Here is an 18432-nt window from a genome sequence, read left to right as displayed (position 1 = left end):
GGCCCCCTTCTTCCCTCCCTTTTTGGTTTTGTTTGTTTTGTTTTGTGTTTGTTTGCTTGTTTTTGTTTTCATTTTCTTCAAGACGGGAGTGTTGCTCGGTTGGCCAGGCTGAAGTGCAATGGCGCGATCTCGGCTCACTGCAACCTCCACGCCCCAGATTCAAGCGATTCTCCTGCCTCAGCCTCCCCAGTAGCTGGGATTACAGGTGCACACCACCACACCTGGCTCATTTTTCCCTTCCTTTTTAGATTTGCTGTGCTTCAAGACACTGAGGCCATGAGGCAGGGTTTGCAGATAAAGGATAACTACAGCCCTGATGCGGCTGATCCTGACACCGAAATGGTTGTGGATCCCCGGATGGGGCGGCTCTATACTCCTGTCTCTGAAACCTGCTTCTTAACTTACTTCCCCAAATGCTCGATTCAGGGAAGGTGGATGATTTATATCAGACTCACAGGATGAGAGAGCAGTAGCTCCACCTAGTGGAAACATCCAGGTTGAAAAGGTCATGTTGGGGGATGATGCTATTTTGCAAAGTCAAGATAATTCATGTCCCTCCAGGAAGCCTTCTTTGATCTGAGTTATGCTTTCTCTTAACAATCTGCTTTCCCAGTCATAGGAATTCATGCACAAATGTAATCTCCTACTTGTTTGTCTAAATAGCTTTCCTAATAAATTTGTGGAAGCCAGGGACAATGTTTTGTTCACCGCTGCATCCCCACTGCTTTGTATGTGGTGAAACCAAAGGGTTATTTTTATACTTAATCTATAACACCAGACTCAGAGGAGGTCTGAGAAGAATGGGAAAATGTTTTCTCTCTGGTGTCTGATGCCACGATTTTTTCTAGCTAGTATCTGCAATTTGGAAGGCTACGCACCTCTCTCTATCTGGAAGTCTGAACTTCAGTTTTTGTTTTTGTTTCATTTGTTTTGTTTTTGAGACAGGGTCTGGCTCTGTCACCCAGGCTGGAGTGCAGTGCATGATCTCAACTAGCTGCAACCCTGCACCTCCCGCGCTCAAGTGATCCTCCCACCTCAGACTCTCTGAGTCCGCAGATTCAAGTAGCTGGGACTACAGGCACGTGCCAGTATAGTACACTAAGTTTTGTATTTTTTGTAGAAATGGGGTTTCACCATGTTGTCCAGGATATTTGCCAACTCTGGGGCTCAAGTGATTCGCCTGCCTCAGCCTCTCAAAGACCTGGGATTACAGGTGTGAGCCACCTCCCCGGCCTGAATTTTAGTTTTGAAAGCAGGTCAAATAGGCTGCTGCCCTGAGCTAATGCACCCCCTGCCCTGGGCTGGTTGTTTATGCTATCAACACGGTGTTTTTTCCTTAGAAATTGTCCTTAAAGTTATAAAATGCAGCTGGGAGCGGTGGCTCACACCTGTAATCCCAGCACTTTAGAAGGCCGAGGTGCATGGATCACGAGGTCAGGACTTCAAGAGCAGCCTGGCCAAGATAGTGAAACGCTGTTTCTACTAAAAACACAAAAAATTAGCTGGGCATGATGGTGGGCACCTGTAATCCCAGCTACTCTGGAGGCTGAGGCAGAGAATTCCTTGAACCTGGGAGGTGGAGTTTGAAGTGAGCCAAAATTGCGCGACTGCACTCCAGCCTGGGCAACAGGGCGAGACTCCATCTAAAAAAAAAAGTTATAAAATGCAACTGTTTGACATAATAAGAGCTTTCAGCAATGACACAGAAGGGTAGAGAAATGCATTTGGATATCATAAAATCACTTTTATTTTTACCATAGCAACTTTCCAGTGAACATTTCTTGACTGATTTGGAAGAAAAGATCTGGTTTTATGATTCCTCATGCCTTCTCCGAGGGTGAATATACTCTTTTCCAAGGACAAGAAAGGAAGCTGAATCATAAAATCATATGAACGTTTGCACAAGAGGATTCCTCTTGAAGTTTCAGGGAAATTGTTTTCAGACAGATGAAAATATCCACTTGTTGATGAAAAGGGAGAGTAAACATTGGAACTGTAACCTAGACGCCCATATGGGTAAAAAAAATAAAACTGGCAAATGCCAACTCACAGTTGATCTCTCTGTCAAAAGGAATTCAGAGATGTTTGGAGTGCTTAACCTATGACGCCAATTCCGTGGAAGAACTCTACCTTCTACTTCACAGACAGGACACTGGGCTAGATAGGATGCTTGTCCGGCCCAAAGTGGAATTTCTTACCATCTGTATACTCCCCCAAGACCCACAACAGATGGTTACTGAGTTGAAGCTTGCCACTGATCCTTAATGATGTCAACAAGCTCAGCTCTGGGAGCTGGCACTCCAGAAGCCCAGGTCAGGGGAGCAATGGAAAGTGGAGATGGGAACAGAGCTCTGACTCCTAGCCCCGTATTTGATACTTACTCCCTTCAAAGTCCTGTCCCTGGACTACAAATTGAGTTCCCAGTTAGAAATCAGAAAACCATGACATATGAGTTGCATTTCTAAGATGTGCCTGTCTTTAGCATGACGTTTAAGAGAAAGGGCAGTGCGAACCATAAAGAAATGGCAGCCAGGCGTGGTGGTGTGCACCTGTAATCCCAGCTACTGGGGAGGCTGAGGCAGGAGAATCACCTGAACCTGGGAGGCTGAAGTTGCAGTGAGCCGAGACTGCATCATTGCACTCCAGCCTAGGTGACAACAGTGAGACTCCATCTCAAAAAGAGAAAAAAAAGGAGGGGAGAGAGATAGAGGGAAAGGTGAGCTTGTGGACATACTGGACACACAGGACCTGGGACATGGGGGCCTGAAACACTGTTTTACAGACAGAAGAATACAAAGGGAAATGCAGCCTGCCATTCTGTTTCTTCCTTTCTCCTCTATCCCTTCTTCCCTCCCTGGGAAACCACAGTAGCAGAAGTCTCATTCCATCAAATAGCTGTCAATTATATGAGTTGTACTTTTCTCTTCCTCAACAGTAAACTGGCTTTTCTCCTCTTTGTCCTCCTCTTTCTGTCTAGAGAGCAATTTCCTCCCGTCCACTTTGCAGGGCCGATAGCTCAAATACAGTGCTATGGTGATGACACCCACTCCAAGGGCAACGGTAATAACGACAAAGAGGGCAGAGCTGATTCCTTCATCCAATCCTGTCCAAGCACAGAAGACAGAGTTAGGAAGGTCACAAAGTACGAGGATCACCCACCCCAGCCCACCAGGCCCACTTCTGAGTCTCATTCTTCCCAACCTAGTAGAATCTTTCTTATTTTCATCCTTGGATAAGAATCCCAAACCCCTGAGGGATTTCCATCCTCCGCCCGGCAGCAGAGCAGCAAAGTTTACCTTGAACAATGACAGCAATGTCTTTGCTGACAGAGCCCAGCTGGTTAGTGGCTGTGCAGCAGTAGGCTCTGGTGTGGTTCTGGGTTGCCTTCTGTGGCACTTCAAGGTCAAAGACCACCCCATTCCAGGTACACACCAAGGCTGGAGCTGGGTTTCCCTTTGGGACACAAGCAAGCCTGTGTTCCATCCCTTCCAGCCAGGTCTGTTTGCCAGAGCATCGGGATTCCTCTAACCATGGCTTGTCTGCAAAAACGGTTTCCCAAAGAGCTGAGTTCGGTGCACCACACTCCCTCACTACCTTCACACCCTGCTCCCTCTCCTCACCCAAATGTGGTCCCCTCCACCCAACAGCTTTCCTTACTAACGGAGCACTAGCAGATCTCTGCTTTGAGTCAACTCTTCTTTCCCATCTTCCCCATGGGCAGGGAGTCCCAGATGAAACCTAGGGTGTTCTTATGGATTCCGACTAAATGATAATGCTGCTCGAGCCATGGTGGCCCTGGGGCTCCTGCTTCCTATCTGTGCTTCTCAGTGGGTAAGGAGCTAGATAATGGTGACCTCAGAGATTAGGATTTTTCTACCTTTTTTTTCTTTTTTCTTTTTTTTTTGGAGACAAAGTCAGTCTCACTCTGTTGCCCCAGCTGGAGTGCAGAGGCATGATCTTGGCTCATGGCAACCTCTGCCTCTCGGGTTCAAGCAATTCTCATGCCGCAGCCTCTCCAATAGCTAGAATTACAGACGCACGTCACCATGAGCAGCTAATTTTTCTATTTTCAGTAGAGATGGGTTTCACCATGATGGCGATGCTGGTCTCAAACTCCTTACCTCAGGTGATCCACCTGTGTCGGCCTCCCAAACTGTTGGGATTACAGGCGTGAGCCACCACGCCCAGCCTATCCTGAGCCTTTTGAAGCAGACGCCAGAGATGCGAAGCCCAGTCTCTCCCGCCTGGCCATGTGGAGGCTCTTATTGGGTAGTCTCTCAGCCTGCAGGAGCCAGGGATCTGGCCCCAGGTGATGCCCCAACAGTGGGCCACTCCCCACGACTGTCAGGAAAATCCCAAGTCTAATTCAAAGTTGATTTTCTACTAGCAATGAATGATGGACATGGTCTCCATTGCTTAAGGCCCTGGGAAGATCTAGACTAGAGAAAAGGATCATCGACTTCTGCCCACACCTGTGGGCCTCAGTTCTTCCCTCTGGTCCATGGTTGCCATGGTAACGCTTTGTAAAGTTGTTTCCCCAGGGGTCTCTAGAGTACTCTGAGTCACCATAACTCTGAGGTCAACAGAAGTGGAGAGAGGAGACACTCCCTGCCCTAGCTGGTCCCACGTGTTTCTGGCAGTAACCTGTCTCAGGAAACTCACCAGCCCTGTGCCCATCTATGGAGTTCTGGAGTGATCCCCAGATAGGGCCCCTGCTGCCCTCATTCCTAAGGGAGGCTGGAGACTTCTTCCATGGCCAAAAACCCACATCTAAGTCCCCAGCACTAGCTAAAAGGCCCTGTCACGGGGTGCTATCTGTCCGTCCCAGTTCACATTGGAGGAAGGATGGTGGGGGAGGCAGAAGCTACGTGGAGCTCAGGGACCCTCCTCCATTCCCACCTGGCTCCTCCTCTTTGCTGCTGCTGGAAGGAGCATGGGGAAAGTGGTGTCTCCACCCTCCCTTGTCCCCATCTTTCTCAGAGTTGGTATCATTGATGACACCCCTCTTGGATCCTCCCGCAGCCCTGCCTGGAGAACAGCCCACAGCCCAGGGCCCTCCCAGCAGATGATGAGTCTGGGCTGCTGGTCGGGTAATGCTTCAGGAATGAAGGCAGAAAAAGGAGGTCTGCCTTCTTCTCTGAAAGACGGGAGACGGCAGGGCCCCAGTATTCACATCCTGGGCCACAGGGCTGTGGGTTTTCATTGCTGGTTGCCAACACCACAGCCAACCACTTCTAGAAGTGTTTCCTTGTTTCCTTCCTTGTGTTTCTACAGCGTCAAGTGCTAGATGCTCTTAAACTCAGCGGGGGATGATTTCCGTGCCCGTGAGGATGTTCTTTCCTGCTCTCACCTCTGGAGGCATCTGATGCTTGTGACCTCCAGATGGTATTGAAATAGCACCAACCCTGGGCACCAGGAGACAGGAGGCTCAGTCCTGGCCTTCTCTGCCTTCGCCTTGTCCTGCTGTGAGGTTTCTACAAGGCACCCCATGCCACTGGGCCATTCTCACCTGGGAATAGAGAAAGAACAATTTGCCCCTTATGGAAAGACGAAATGAGGCAAAAGGCCCCTTATGTTGTGGGCAGAATCCCTGCACTCAGAGGGATTTAGAAGCTGAAATAACTGGGTTGGGAGCAGTGGCTCGCGCCATCTCACTATTTTGGGAGGCCAGGGAGGGTGGATCATCTAAACTCAAGAGTTCGAGACCAGCCTGGCCAACATACTGAAATCTCATCTCTACTAAAAAAGTACAAAACTTAGCCTGGCATAGTGGCGGGTGCCTGTAATCCCAGCTACTAGGGAGGCTGAGGAGGGAGAATCACTTGAACCCAGGAGGTGGAGGTTGCAGTGAGGCAAGATTGTGCTACTGCACTCCAGCCTGGGCAACAGAATGATACTCCATCTCAAAAATAAAAATAAAAATAAAATGAAGAAACTAAAATAACTAAATAACTGAGTAGCACCACACTACCTGCTCTGGAGAAAGGACTTTTTTTTTTAATCTGTTTTGAGATGGAGACTCGCTCTGTCACGCAGGCTGGAGTGCAGTGGCACCATCTTGGCTCACGGCAACCTCTGCCTCCTGGGTTCCAGTGAGTCTCCTGCCTCAGCCTCCCACTTTTACAGGCTTGTGCCACCACGCCCAGCTAATTTTTGTATTCTTAGGAGAGATGGAGTTTTGCCATGGTGGCCAGTCTGGTCTTGCACTCCTGACCTTAAGTGATCCACCCACCTCAGCCTCCCAAAGTGCTGGGATTACAGGCATGAGCCACCGTGCCCGGCCCGAAGAAAGGACTTTGAGTAACACAATGTGGGAAGAGCAAGGTTGTGGAGATCTGCTGCCCTGGCTGAGGTAGCTCATGCAATCAGTCTCTCTCAGCCTCAGTGTCTTGACCTGTGAAACGGGATGATAATAACACCTCCTTCACAAGACAAGTGGCAGGTCTGACGTGAGAATGCACAGGCAGGCCCTTGGCAACTGGATAAGCTCTATACAGCTCTGGAAAGGAGGGGGAGAAAAAAGAGGAGGGGCTTCCATGGCTGGAGAGGGCATCTTTCGGCCTGATGTGTTCTGAGTTCCAAAGCTGGGAAAGACACTCAAACCTTCCAGAGCTCTTCCAACTTTTCGATTCTCTGATGGTTTCAGGTCTAGGGGAGGAAGCGCTTGTGGTCCGTGTCTGTCCCCGGGATATCTGTTTCTTGGTTTGCATCTCTGCTGCAGGTCCAAGGAGCTGGGGCAATACCATGAGTCTGGGTTCTTCATCCCCAGGGACCTGGGGGAGCTCCCCCCCACCACCACCGCCCACCCGACTCAGGGAAAGGGGAGAGCAAAGTGTGGGGTTGGTTCCCTCTAGTGGTCAGTGTTAGCACTGCATCCAGTTGCCTCAGGCGGGCCCAGGAGGAGTCAGCAAAAGTGGAAATCAGGACTGAATCCTGCCCAGAACCCCCACAATCTATTGGCTGTGTTTGGTGCCTTTTCGCAACACACACATTCTCTCTGCTGGGTGGAGGGGAGACATGTGAGGAGGAGGAAAGGGATAGGATAGAGAGTGGGATGGGGTCTGTAGGAGTCTCGAGGACTGGCTATCCTGACATCCTTCCCCGTGTTCAGGTTGGCCACCATGATGTGCTGCCAGAGGGCACCCACCTGCTCCTTAAAGAGAGGACAAGTTGGGTGGTATCTCTGGCCGACACTCTGTGCACAACTCTTACGATGCTGGTAACGGTGAGAAGGGAAAGATGACAAGCCAGGGGGCATGATCCCAGCATGTGTGGGAGGAGCTTCTAAATTAGCCATTAGCACAGGTACATCAGTGGCCCCATGCGTAAACGTACAGAGAAATAGGTGGGGTCAAGCAGCAAGAGATAAGGGGCCAGGGCATAAAAAGGGCCCACAAGAGACCAGCTCCAGGATCCCAAGGCCTGACTCCCTGAAACACTTAGAGTCCTGCGGACAGCTCACCTAGCTGCAATGGCTGCAGGTAAGCGCCCCTAAAATCCATTTCTGCACGATGTGTCCTGAGGGGAGAGGCGGAGCCCTGTAGATGGGACGGGGGCATCTCAGCCCAGATATTTGGCCAATCTCAGAATGTTCCTGGTCCCTGGAGGGAGGGAGAAAAAAAAACAGCTCCTGGAGCAGGGAGAGCACTGGCATCTTGCTCTCCATTCCCTCTGTTGCCCTCCGGTTTCTCCCCAGGGTCCTGGACATGCCTAATTCTGGCTATTGCCCTGCTCTGCCTACCTTGGCTTCAAGAGGGCAGTGCCTTCCCAACCATTCCCTTATCCTGGCTTTTTAACAACGCTGTGTTCTGCGCCCATCACCTGCACAAGCTAGCATCTGACACGTACCAGAAGTTTGTAAGCTCTTGGGGAATGGGTGCACATCAGGGGTGGCAAGAAGGGGTGACTTTCCCTCGCTGGGAAGTCCTGGGAGAGAATAAGGAGCTCAGGGTTGTTTTCTGAAGCAGAAATGCAGGCAGATGAGCGTACGCTGAGTGAGGTTCCCAGAAAAGTAACAATGGGAGCTGGTCTGCAGGGTAGACCTTGGTGGGTGGTCCTTCTCCTAGGAAGAAGCCTATATCCCAAAGGAACAGAAGTATTCATTCCTGCGCAACCCCGAGACCTCCCTCTGCTTCTCAGAGTCTATTCCGACACCCTCCAACAAGGAGGAAACACAGCAGAAATCCGTGAGTGGATGCCTTCTCCCCCAGGCAGGGATGGGGAGGCCTGTGGTCAGAGCCCCCGGGCAGCACAGCAACCGCTGGTCCTTCCTCTGCAGAACCTAGAGCTGCTCCACATCTCCCTGCTGCTCATCCAGTCGTGGCTGGAGCCCGTGCAGTTACTCAGGAGTGTGTTTACCAACAACCTGGTGTATGGCACCTCGAACTTCAACGTCTATCTCTACCTAAAGAACCTAGAGGAAGGCATCCAAACGCTGATGTGGGTGAGGGTGACCCCAGGGGTTCCCAATCCTGGAACCCCACTGGCTTCGAGGGGTGAGGGAGAGAAACTGCTGCCCTCTTTTTAGCAGTCAGGCTCTGACCTAAGAGAACTCACCTTAGTCTTCATTTCCTCTCGTGAATCCTCCAGGCCTCTCTCTACACCCTGAAGGGGAGGGAGGAAAACGAATGAATGAGAGCGGGAGGGAGGCAACAGTGACCAAGCGCTCAGCCTCTCCTTCTCTTCCTTCACTTTGCAGAGGCTGGAAGACGGCAGCCCCCGGACTGGGCAGATCTTCAAGCAGACCTACAGCAAGTTTGACACAAACTCGCACAACGATGACACACTGCTCAAGAACTACAGGCTGCTCTACTGCTTCAGGAAGGACATGAACAAGGTCGAGACATTCCTGTGCACCGTGCGGTGCCGCGCTGTGGAGGGCAGCTGTGGCTTCTAGATGCCTGGGTGGCATCCCTTGTGACCCCTCCCAATTGCCACTCCTGGCCATGGAAGGTGCCACTCCAGTGTCCAACAGCCTTGTCCTAATAAAATTAAGTTGCATCATTTTGTCTGACTAGGTGTCCTTCTATAATGTTATGGGGAGGAGGGTGGTGACATGGAGCAAGGGGCAGGTTGGGAAGACGACCTGTAGGGCCCACGGGGTCTATTGGGAACCAGGCTGAAGTGCACTGGCACGATCTTAGCTCACTGCAACCTCTGCCTCCTGGGTTCAAGCGATTCTCCTGCCTCAGTCTCCCGAATAGTTGGGATCCAGGCATGCGCGACCAGGCTCAGCTAATTTTTGTATTTTTGGTAGTGACGGGGTATCACCATATTGGCCAAACTGGTCTCCAACTCCTGACCTCAGGTGATCTGCCCAACTTGGCCTCCCAAATTGCTGGGATTACAGGCATGAGCCATGGCGCCCTTCCCTGTCCTGTCATTTTAAAATAATTATACCAGCAGGAGGACGTCCAGACACAGCATGGGCGACCTGGCCATGCCCAGCCCAGTGGACATTTGACTTCTCTGCTTAGCACTGTCCTCTCATGTGCTGGGTCCACTCAGTAGACGCTTGTTGAATTCCTGGGCCTAGAGCTGTGCCAGCTGCCTCGTCTTGTCACCTTCTGGCTTATTCCCTCCCTCCATATCTTACCTATTTACCTCATGGGAATGTTTCGAATTCCAAATTTCTATTTTACTGTTACATACTTACTTGTTTGCTATTATTTCTGCTGCCAGTAGATTGTTAGCTCCAGAAGAGAAAGGATCATGTGTTTTGTTTATCTAGATATGCCCATCTGCCTGGTACAATCTCTGGCAAATGTTATAGACAACAACTACTTGTGGAATCGGTGAATGAACGAATAGAAGAATGAGTGAAAGAATGAATAGACGAAAGGCAGAAATTCAGCCTCAGGCCGGGCACAGTGACTCACGCCTGTAATCCCAGTACTTTAGAAGGCCAAGGCGGGTGGATCACAAGGTCAGGAGTTCAAGACCATCCAGGCTAACACGGTGAAAACCCATCTCTAAAAATACAACATATTAACCGGGTGTGCTGGCGGACAGCCTATAGTCCCACCTACTCAGGAGGCTGAGGCAGGAGAATGGCGTGAACCTGGGGTGGGTAGAGCTTGCAGTGAGCTGAGATCGTGCCACTGCACCCCAGCCTGGGCAACAGAGCAAGACTCCATCTCAAAAAACAAAAAGAAAAGAAAAGAAAAGAAATCCAGCCTCAAAGAGCTTACAGTCTGGTAAGAGGAATAAAATGTCTGCAAATAGCCACAGGACAGGTCAAAGGAAGGAGAGGCTATTTCCAGCTGAGGACACCCCATCAGGAAAGCACCCCAGACTTCCTACAACTACTAGACACATCTCGATGTTTTTCACTTCTCTATCAATGGATTGTCTCCCTGGAGAATCATCCCCAAAGTGAAATTACTTAGCACGTCCGGTTAGGTAGATCGTTATGTACTTCTTGGTTGTTCAGAGATCATCAACCAGTGCAAACAATACCCCATCAACACACAACAGTGCCTGCCCCTCTCCTCCCCAAGCCTTCCAAGGCCCTTTCTCCGTGCCTGAACCCCCCGGCCATATCATGTGGCAAGCTTAAGGGTCCAACGAGATACAGGAAGTGAAACACGATGTACACTGAAACGTGCAATACAAATAGGCAGCATGATGTGCCTCGGTTCACTAAACCGAGCTACACTGGGTGGTTGTTTTCTACCACTTTCCTTAATGCCTATAGACACCTCATTCTGCTGCTGAATTCCTCATGTTCAATTCCCCCCATCTTCATGGAACATCCTCTGTGCAGGGACTTGACCCCTGTCCTGCTAGCTTTGCACTGAGGCAAGCTCTGTCCATGCCTAGTAGTGCCACCATCTTTACTAGATGAGGTTTCTAAAGATCTTGGCATGGAAGGAAAGCCTGGGGGCCTTGGATAGGCCTTGGATAGTGGGAGAGCTCCAGGCAAGCCACCTGATCTCTTTGAGCCTCAGTATCCTCACTCACATCCCTATGGCTCAGTAGAGTCCCAAGCACATGGTGGACACGCAGAAGTATTGATCATCTTCCTCACCTCCCCTAGGAGAGCCCTTGGGAATCCCCACATAATATTCCCTGAAGACCTTAATCCAATGAGCTGAGTAATTGACTCGGTACCAAACTCAGAGAAAGGATATTAGAAGCCAAAAGGAGGTAGAGTATGTCCCAGTACGATAAACAGCCTCTGATCTCAAGGAAGAAAGAACAGAGCTGCAGGTGGGAAGTGTGCGCCGCAAATCACCAAAGTGGGAGTGGAAGGAGCGCCCACCAGTCCCTCGGAGGCGATCCCTAAGACCCGGTGAGTATGGCTTCGAAAAATGTGATTGTCCTCAACCCCACAGTCTTGAACCTAACAGGAGATCTCAAAGCCTGAAAGACACCACTTTAGGATCAACAGCAGATCTGCGACTTTCCACAGCAGGCACACAGAACCCTAAAGTTAGTCAAGGTTGGACATAGGAAGGGCTTCCAAACACACAGAGAAATTCATTAATCCTAAATTATAAAGGGAGGTTCTTTAAAGGAACCAAGATGATTGTGAGATTATCCTGAGATTTTTGTCTTGTTTTGTTTTGTTTTTGATACAGAGTCTCACTCTGTCACCAAGGCTGGAGTGCAGTGGCGTGATCTCAGCTCACTGCAACCTCCATGTTGCGGGTTCAAGCAATTCCCTGCCTCAGCCTCCTGAGTAGCTGGGATTGCAGGCGCCTGCCACCATGCCCGGCTAATTTTTGTTTGTTTAGTAGAGTCGGGATATCACCATCTTGGCCAGGATGGTCTTGAACTCCTGACCTCATGATCCACCCACCTCGGCCTCCCAAAGTGGAGGGATTACAGGTGTGAGCCACAGTGTCTGGCCTATCCTGAGCCTTTTGAGGCTGAAACCAGAGATGCGAAGCCCAGCCTCTCCCCACTGGCCATGCGGAGGCTCTTGTTGGGTAGTCTCTCAGCCTGCAGGAGCCAGGGATCTGGCCCCAAGTGATGCCCCAACAGTGGGCCACTTCCCGGGACTGTCAGGAAAATCTCAAGTCTAATTCAAAGTTGATTTTTTACTAGCAATGAATGATGGACGTGGTCTCCATTGCTCAAGGCCCTGGGAAGATCTAGACTACAGAAAAGGATCACCGACTTCTGCCCACACCTGTGGGCCTCAGTTCTTCCCTCTGGTCCATGGTTGCCATGGTAACCCTTTGTAAAGTTGTTTCCCCAGGGTTCCCTGGAGTCCTCTGAGTCACCATAACTCTGGGGTCAACAGAAGTGGAGAGGTGACAGGAGACACTCCCGTACCCTGGCTGCTCCCACGTGTTCCTGGCAGTAACCCGTCTAGGGAGCCTCACCAGCCCTGTGCCTATCTGCGGAGTTGTGCAGTGATCCCCAGTTAGGGCCCCTGCTAGGGCTCATTCCTAAGGGAGGCTGGAGACTTCTTCCATGGCCGAAAATCCACATCTAAGTCCCCAACACTGGCTAAAAGACCCTGTCATGGGGCTCCGTCTGTCCCAATTCACATTGGAGGAAGGATGGTGGGGGAGGCAGAAGCTAAGTGGAGCTCAGGGACCCTCCTCCATTTCCACCTGGCTCCTCCTCTTTGCTGGTGCTGGAAGGAGAATGGAGAAAGAGGTGTCTCCACCCTCCCTGAGCCCCAGCTTTCTCAGAACTGGTATCATTGATGACACCCCTCTTGGACCCTCCTGCAGCCCTGCCTGGAGAACAGCCCACAGCCCAGGGCCCTCCCAGCAGATGATGAGTCTGGGCTGCTGGTCGGGTAATGCTTCGGGAATGACGGCAGAAAAAGGAGGTCTGTCTTCTGCTCCGAAAGGGGGGAGATGGCAGGGCCCCAGCATTCACATCCTGGGCTACAGGGCTGTGGGTTTTCAATGTTGGTTGCCAACACCACAGCCAACCACTTCTAGAAGCGTTTCCTTGCTTCCTTGCTTCTGTTTCTATAGCGTCAAGTGCTAGATGCTCTTAAACTCAGCGGGGGATGATTTCAGTGCCCGTGAGGATGTTCTTTCCTGCTCTCACCTCTGGGGGCATCTGATGCTTGTGACCTCCAGATGGTATTGAAATAGCCCCAACTCTGGGCACCAGGAGACAGGAGGCTCAGTCCTGGCCTTCTCTTCCTTCGCCTTGTCCTGCTGTGAGGTTTCTACAAGGCACCCCATGCCACTGGGCCATTCTCACCTGGGAATAGAGAAAGAACAAGCTGCCCCTTATGGAAAGACAAAATGAGGCAAAGAGCCCCTTGTGTTGGGGGCAGGATCCCTGCACTCAGAGGGATTTAGAAGCTGAAATTACTGGGTTGGGAGCGGTGGCTCATGCCAGTGATCTCAGTATTTTGGGAGGCCAGGGAGGGTGGATCACCTAAAATCAAGAGTTCGAGACCAGCCTGGCCAACATACTGAAACCCCCTCTCTATTAAAAAAGTACAAAACAGCCCGGCATAGTGGTGGGAGCCTGTAATCCCAGCTACTAGGGAGGCTGAGGAGGGAGAATCATTTCAACCCAGGGGTGGAGGTTGCAGTGAGGCAAGATCATGCCACTGCACTCCAGCCTGGGTGACAGAATGAGACTCCATCACAAAAAAGAAATAAAATAAAATAAAGAAACTAAAATAACTAAATAACTGAGTAGCACCACACTACCTGCTCTGGAGAAAGGACTTTTTTTCTTTTTTTTTATCCAGGGCATCTTTCGGCCTGATGTGTTCTGAGTTCCAAAGCTGGGGAAGAGACTCAAACCTTCAAGAGCTCTTACAACTTTTAGATTCTCTGATGGTTTCAGGGCATAGGACGAAGCGCTTGTGGTCCGTGTCTGTCCCCAGGATTTCTGTTTCTTGGTTTGTATCCCTGCTGCAGGTCCAAGGACCTGGGACAATACCTCAAGTGTAGATTCGTCCTCCCAGGGACCTGGGGGAGCCCCCGCCCCCGCCCCCGCCCCCGCCCCCGCCCCAAGGCTCAGGGAAAGAGGAGAGCAAAGTGTGTGGTTGGTACCCTCTAGTGGTCAGTATTAGCACTGCATCCAGCTGCCTCGGGCTGGCCCAGGAGGAGTCAGCAAAAGTGGAATTCAGGACTGAATCCTGCCCAGAACCCCTGCAATCTATTGCCTGTGCTTGCCGCCTTTTCCCAAAACACACATTCTCTCTGCTTGGTGGAGGGGAAACATGCGAGGAGGAGGAAAGGGATAGGATAGAGAGTGGGATGGGGTCGGTAGAGGTCTTAAGGACTGGCTATCATGACATCCTTCCCCGCGTTCAGGTTGGCCACCATGGCGTGCTGCCAGAGGGCACCCACCTGACCCTTAAGGAGAGGACAGGTTGGGTAGTATCTCTGGCTGACCCTCTGTGCACAACCCTCACAGTGTTGGTGACGGTGGGAAGGGAAACATGACAAGCCAGGGGGCATGATCCCAGCATGTGTGGGAGGAGTTTCTAAATTAGCCATTAGCACAGCCGCATCAGGGGTCCCATGAGTAAACGTACAGAGAAATAGGTAGGGTCAAGCAGCCAGAGATAAGGGGCCAGGGTATAAAAAGAGCCCACAGGAGACCAGCTCCAGGATCTCAAAGCCCGACTGCCCGAACCACTCAGAGTCCTGTGGACAGCTCGCCTAGCTGCAATGGCTGCAGGTAAGCGCCCCTAAAATCCCTTTCGACACGATGTGTCCCGAGGGGAGAGGTGGCGCCCTGTAGATGGGACAGGGGCACTAACCCTCAGGTTTGGGGCTTCTGAATGTGAGTATCGCCATCTAAGCCCAGATATTTAACCAATATCAGAATGTTCCTGGTCCCTGGAGGGATGGAGAGAGAAAAACAAACAGCTCCTGGGGCGGGGAGAGCATTGGCCTCTTGCTCTCTGGCTCCCTCCGTTGCCCTCCGGTTTCTCCCCAGGCTCCCGGACATCCCTGCTCCTGGTTTTTGCCCTCCTCTGCCTGCCTTGGCTTCAAGAGGCTGGTAGGGTCTCAAGCGTACCCTTATCCAGGCTTTTTGACAACATTATGATCCAAGCCCATCGCCTGCACCAACTGGCCTTTGACACCTACCAGGAGTTTGTAAGCTCTTGGGGAATGGGTGCGTGTCAGGGGTGGCAGAAAGGGGTGACTTTCCCCCGCCTGGGAAGTCATGGGAGGAGACTAAGGAGTTCACGGTTGTTTTCTGAAGCGAAAATGCCGGCAGATGAGCATACACTGAGCGAGGTTCTCAGAGAAGTAACAATGGGAGCTGGTCTCCAGCATAGAGACCAGCAGTCCCTCTTGGTGGGGGGGTCCTTCTCCTAGGAAAAAACCTACATCCCAAAGGAAAAGAAGCATTCGCTCATGGGGAACCCCCAGGCCTCCTTCTGCTTCTCAGAGTCTATTCCCACACCCTCCAACAGGGAGGAAACGCAGCAGAAATCCGTGAGTGGATACCTTCTCCCCAAGGTGGGGATAGGGGAGGCCTGTGGTCAGAGCCCCCGGGCAGCACAGCCACTGCGTGTCCTTCCCCTGCAGAACCTAGAGCTGCTCCGCATCTCCCTGCTTCTCATCCAGTCGTGGCTGGAGCCCGTGCAGTTACTCGGGAGTGTGTTTGCCAACAACCTGGTGTATGGCACCTCGGAGAGCGATGCCTATGACCTCCTAAAGAACCTAGAGGAAGGCATCCAAACGTTGATGCGGGTGAGGGTGGCGCCAGGGTTCCCCAATCCTGCAACCTCACTGGCTTCGAGGGCTGGGGGAGAGAAACACTGCTGCCCTCTTTTTAGCAGTCAGGCCCTGACCCAAGAGAACTCACCTTAGTCTTCATTTCCCCTGGTGAATCAATCCTCCAGGTCTTTCTCTACACCCTGAAGGGGAGGGAGGAAAATGAATGAATGAGAGAGGGAGGGAGGGAACAGTGACCAAGCGCTCAGCCTCTCCTTCTCTTCCTTCACTTTGCAGAGGCTGCAAGATGGCAGCCCCCGGACTGGGCAGATCTTCAAGCAGACCTACAGCACGTTTGACACAGACTCACAGAACGATGACTCACTGCTCAAGAACTACGAGCTGCTCCACTGCTTCAGGAAGGACATGGATATGGTCGAGACATTCCTGCGCATGGTGCAGTGCCGCACTGTGGAGGGCAGCTGTGGCTTCTAGGTGCCCGCGTGGCATCCTGTGACCCCTCCCCAGTGCCTGTCCTGGCCCCGGAAGGTGCCACTCCAGTGCCCACCAACCTTGTCCTAATAAAATTAAGTTGTATCATTTTGTCTGACTAGGTGTCCTTCTATAATATTATGGGGTGGAAGGTGGTGGTGTGAAGCAAGGGGCAGCTTGGGAAGACAACCTGTAGAGCCTGCAGGGTCTATTGGGAACCAGGCCACTGAAATATAAGAGATTTGGTTGTTCCTGTGCCATAAGAAAGCTGACACATCACTGCAGTCTGTTACTCACTAAGGCCATTCCATCAGGTCAGTGGTCCCAGCTCACTGGTCATAGCTCAATGGTCATCCCAGAGATGACTTGAAGGCATTTCTTCCTGTCCCACCATTACCATCAACACCAAACCTGGCCCCCCAGGAATGAGAAGAAATGAAAACAAGATGGGCTATTAAGTGCCGAGGCAAAAGCTTCCCAACAGGTGAGGAAACAATATAATAGAATTACTTGTGTGCAGAACAACTTTAAGATCAATATTCCTTAAGCCCAGCTACTCTTGGGAAATGAGAACAATGCAAAAATGAGTTTCAGACATACAGAACGAGAGCTTTTGGAATCAGAATTAGGGTGAGGGAAGTGGAAGAGAGATTTTATTTGGGGTTGCAAATGCAGTGACAACAGGTGCCAGGAAGATATCAATGTAAGCAATGAGGGCTGGATGGAATAGGATAAATCCCAGATGACACTCGCTTTCCTTTGGTGGATGCAACACAGAGGGGTGAGAACCAGCACAATCTGCAGCACTCAAGCCCCTGCTGAGGTAGGACCCACCCAGCCTGTCACCATCAGGACTGCAGGGACAGGGCTTCCAGACCTTCTGATTCTTTGAGACAGCTAGGATATTCAGACCTTTACGTGAAATCTAACATTTAAACACTGGCAACACATATTGAACATATATTAAGAGCAAAAATTAACCCAAACACACATGGTCTCCAAGCTGTTTGTGAGCAAGTTTATTCTAAGAGATGCTGATTGGGGAACTTGGTGTAAGGGAAAGAATCAGAAAAATTTGGTTTTTACATAATTTAGTGCTCCTGAATAAATTACTTGACCAAGCTGAGATAATAATATATTGCTTTACTAGGATTATGAGAGGATTAAACACAGTGACATTTTTGATATATTATAGTACTCAAGAAATTGTAGTTATTTCTGCATTGAATTTTTGGATGTTTTGTGTTTTCTGATGGAGTGTCTAAATATCTGTTGTGAAATTATATTGTTTTCCTTGACAATTAGGAAATAATGAACATTTCAGATGTTTAGTGTTGAGAAGCACTAAAGAGCGGTGGTTAGTTCTTTAGAGTTAAGAGTTTACTCTGCCAAGCACTTTGGCTAAGTGACTGGTGACCTATAAATCGATACTAAGATGCTCACAGGAACTCTAGTATCCAAAAATGATTTCATGAAGTCAGGAATTATTCTGCAATGCAAAAAATCAACCCCCTAATTAATCTTCTTTAGAAGTTCTGATTCTTATGTACTATAATGAATTTTCTTGATAATGAGACCCATTTGTGTTCATTTTTGGCTATTTTACAGTTAATAACTCAGTCCTTGGGGAGTGGCCGAAAGCTGAAATAAGAAGAACTCTGGAGCTGCTGCATTTCTCAGTTCAGAAGTCATTCCTACATCTTACGTAGTTCTTCTACTATCTGGCTTTAAAATTATGGCATTTTGAAGTTAGAAGGGCCTCATAAGTCAGTCTAGTTTCTTCTACTTTGGGAATCTTATCCTCCGGCATCCATTATAGTCAGTATTCCAATTACGAGTGTGTAGCACTAGGACCAAGGGAATCACTTTTTCACAGCGCTCCTCATTCTATTAAACCACTCTCATTGCAGAAAACTATTTCTTGCACAAAGCTGGAATCAATATTCCTGCAGCGTCCTTCATTCGGCCTTAAAATTATTTAGAAATCTCACGGTCTTTAGAAGTCGATAGAATGAGCACAATTTTAATTATCTCTTGGCTTGCGTGTTTTAAAAGGAAAGGTGACCCATCTTTGTAAGTATTTGTTGAATGCACGTGATAGGGGAATGACAATGTCCAGCGCCTACCTGGGTGACTAAGAGGGTTCTAAAGTGGGGTGGTCGTAACATAAAACTGAACTGCAGGGGGAGCCACACTCCAGAGAGTGTCCACCCAGCTCCCTTCCGGTATAGGAGAATGCACTCAACCACTGCTGGTTGAGAATTAGAAAGATACTACATGACTTTGCACATTTTCGAATATAAAAAGACCTTAAAGACCATCTACTTTAAAC

General features: G+C 50.1%; 2 protein-coding genes across 3 annotated transcripts; both read left to right on the top strand.

Annotated features, from left to right (window-relative positions):
• The first annotated feature begins 7360 nt into the window (after positions 1-7360).
• GHV (growth hormone variant) lies at positions 7361-8964 on the top strand. Its single transcript, XM_045384537.2, has 5 exons — positions 7361-7481; positions 7697-7857; positions 8067-8186; positions 8279-8443; positions 8699-8964. The coding sequence occupies exons 1-5, from the start codon at positions 7472-7474 to the stop codon at positions 8894-8896; spliced, it is 654 nt and encodes a 217-aa protein (XP_045240472.2). The 5' UTR covers positions 7361-7471; the 3' UTR covers positions 8897-8964.
• A 5583-nt stretch (positions 8965-14547) lies between these two features.
• Positions 14548-16200, top strand: CSH2 (chorionic somatomammotropin hormone 2). 2 transcript variants are annotated; one of them, XM_045375792.2, is made up of 5 exons: positions 14548-14619; positions 14881-15041; positions 15267-15386; positions 15480-15644; positions 15906-16200. In XM_045375792.2, the coding sequence occupies exons 1-5, from the start codon at positions 14610-14612 to the stop codon at positions 16101-16103; spliced, it is 654 nt and encodes a 217-aa protein (XP_045231727.2). In that variant the 5' UTR covers positions 14548-14609; the 3' UTR covers positions 16104-16200. The 2 variants fall into 2 exon arrangements, with proteins under 2 accessions (XP_045231727.2, XP_005584725.3); XM_005584668.4 differs by having other exon boundaries at positions 15267-15644.
• Positions 16201-18432: the final 2232 nt, after the last annotated feature.

Source organism: Macaca fascicularis, chromosome 16, assembly GCF_037993035.2.
Source record: "Macaca fascicularis isolate 582-1 chromosome 16, T2T-MFA8v1.1".
Classification (NCBI taxonomy): Eukaryota; Metazoa; Chordata; class Mammalia; order Primates; family Cercopithecidae; genus Macaca; species Macaca fascicularis.
This window is presented reverse-complemented; position numbering and strand designations above follow the sequence as displayed.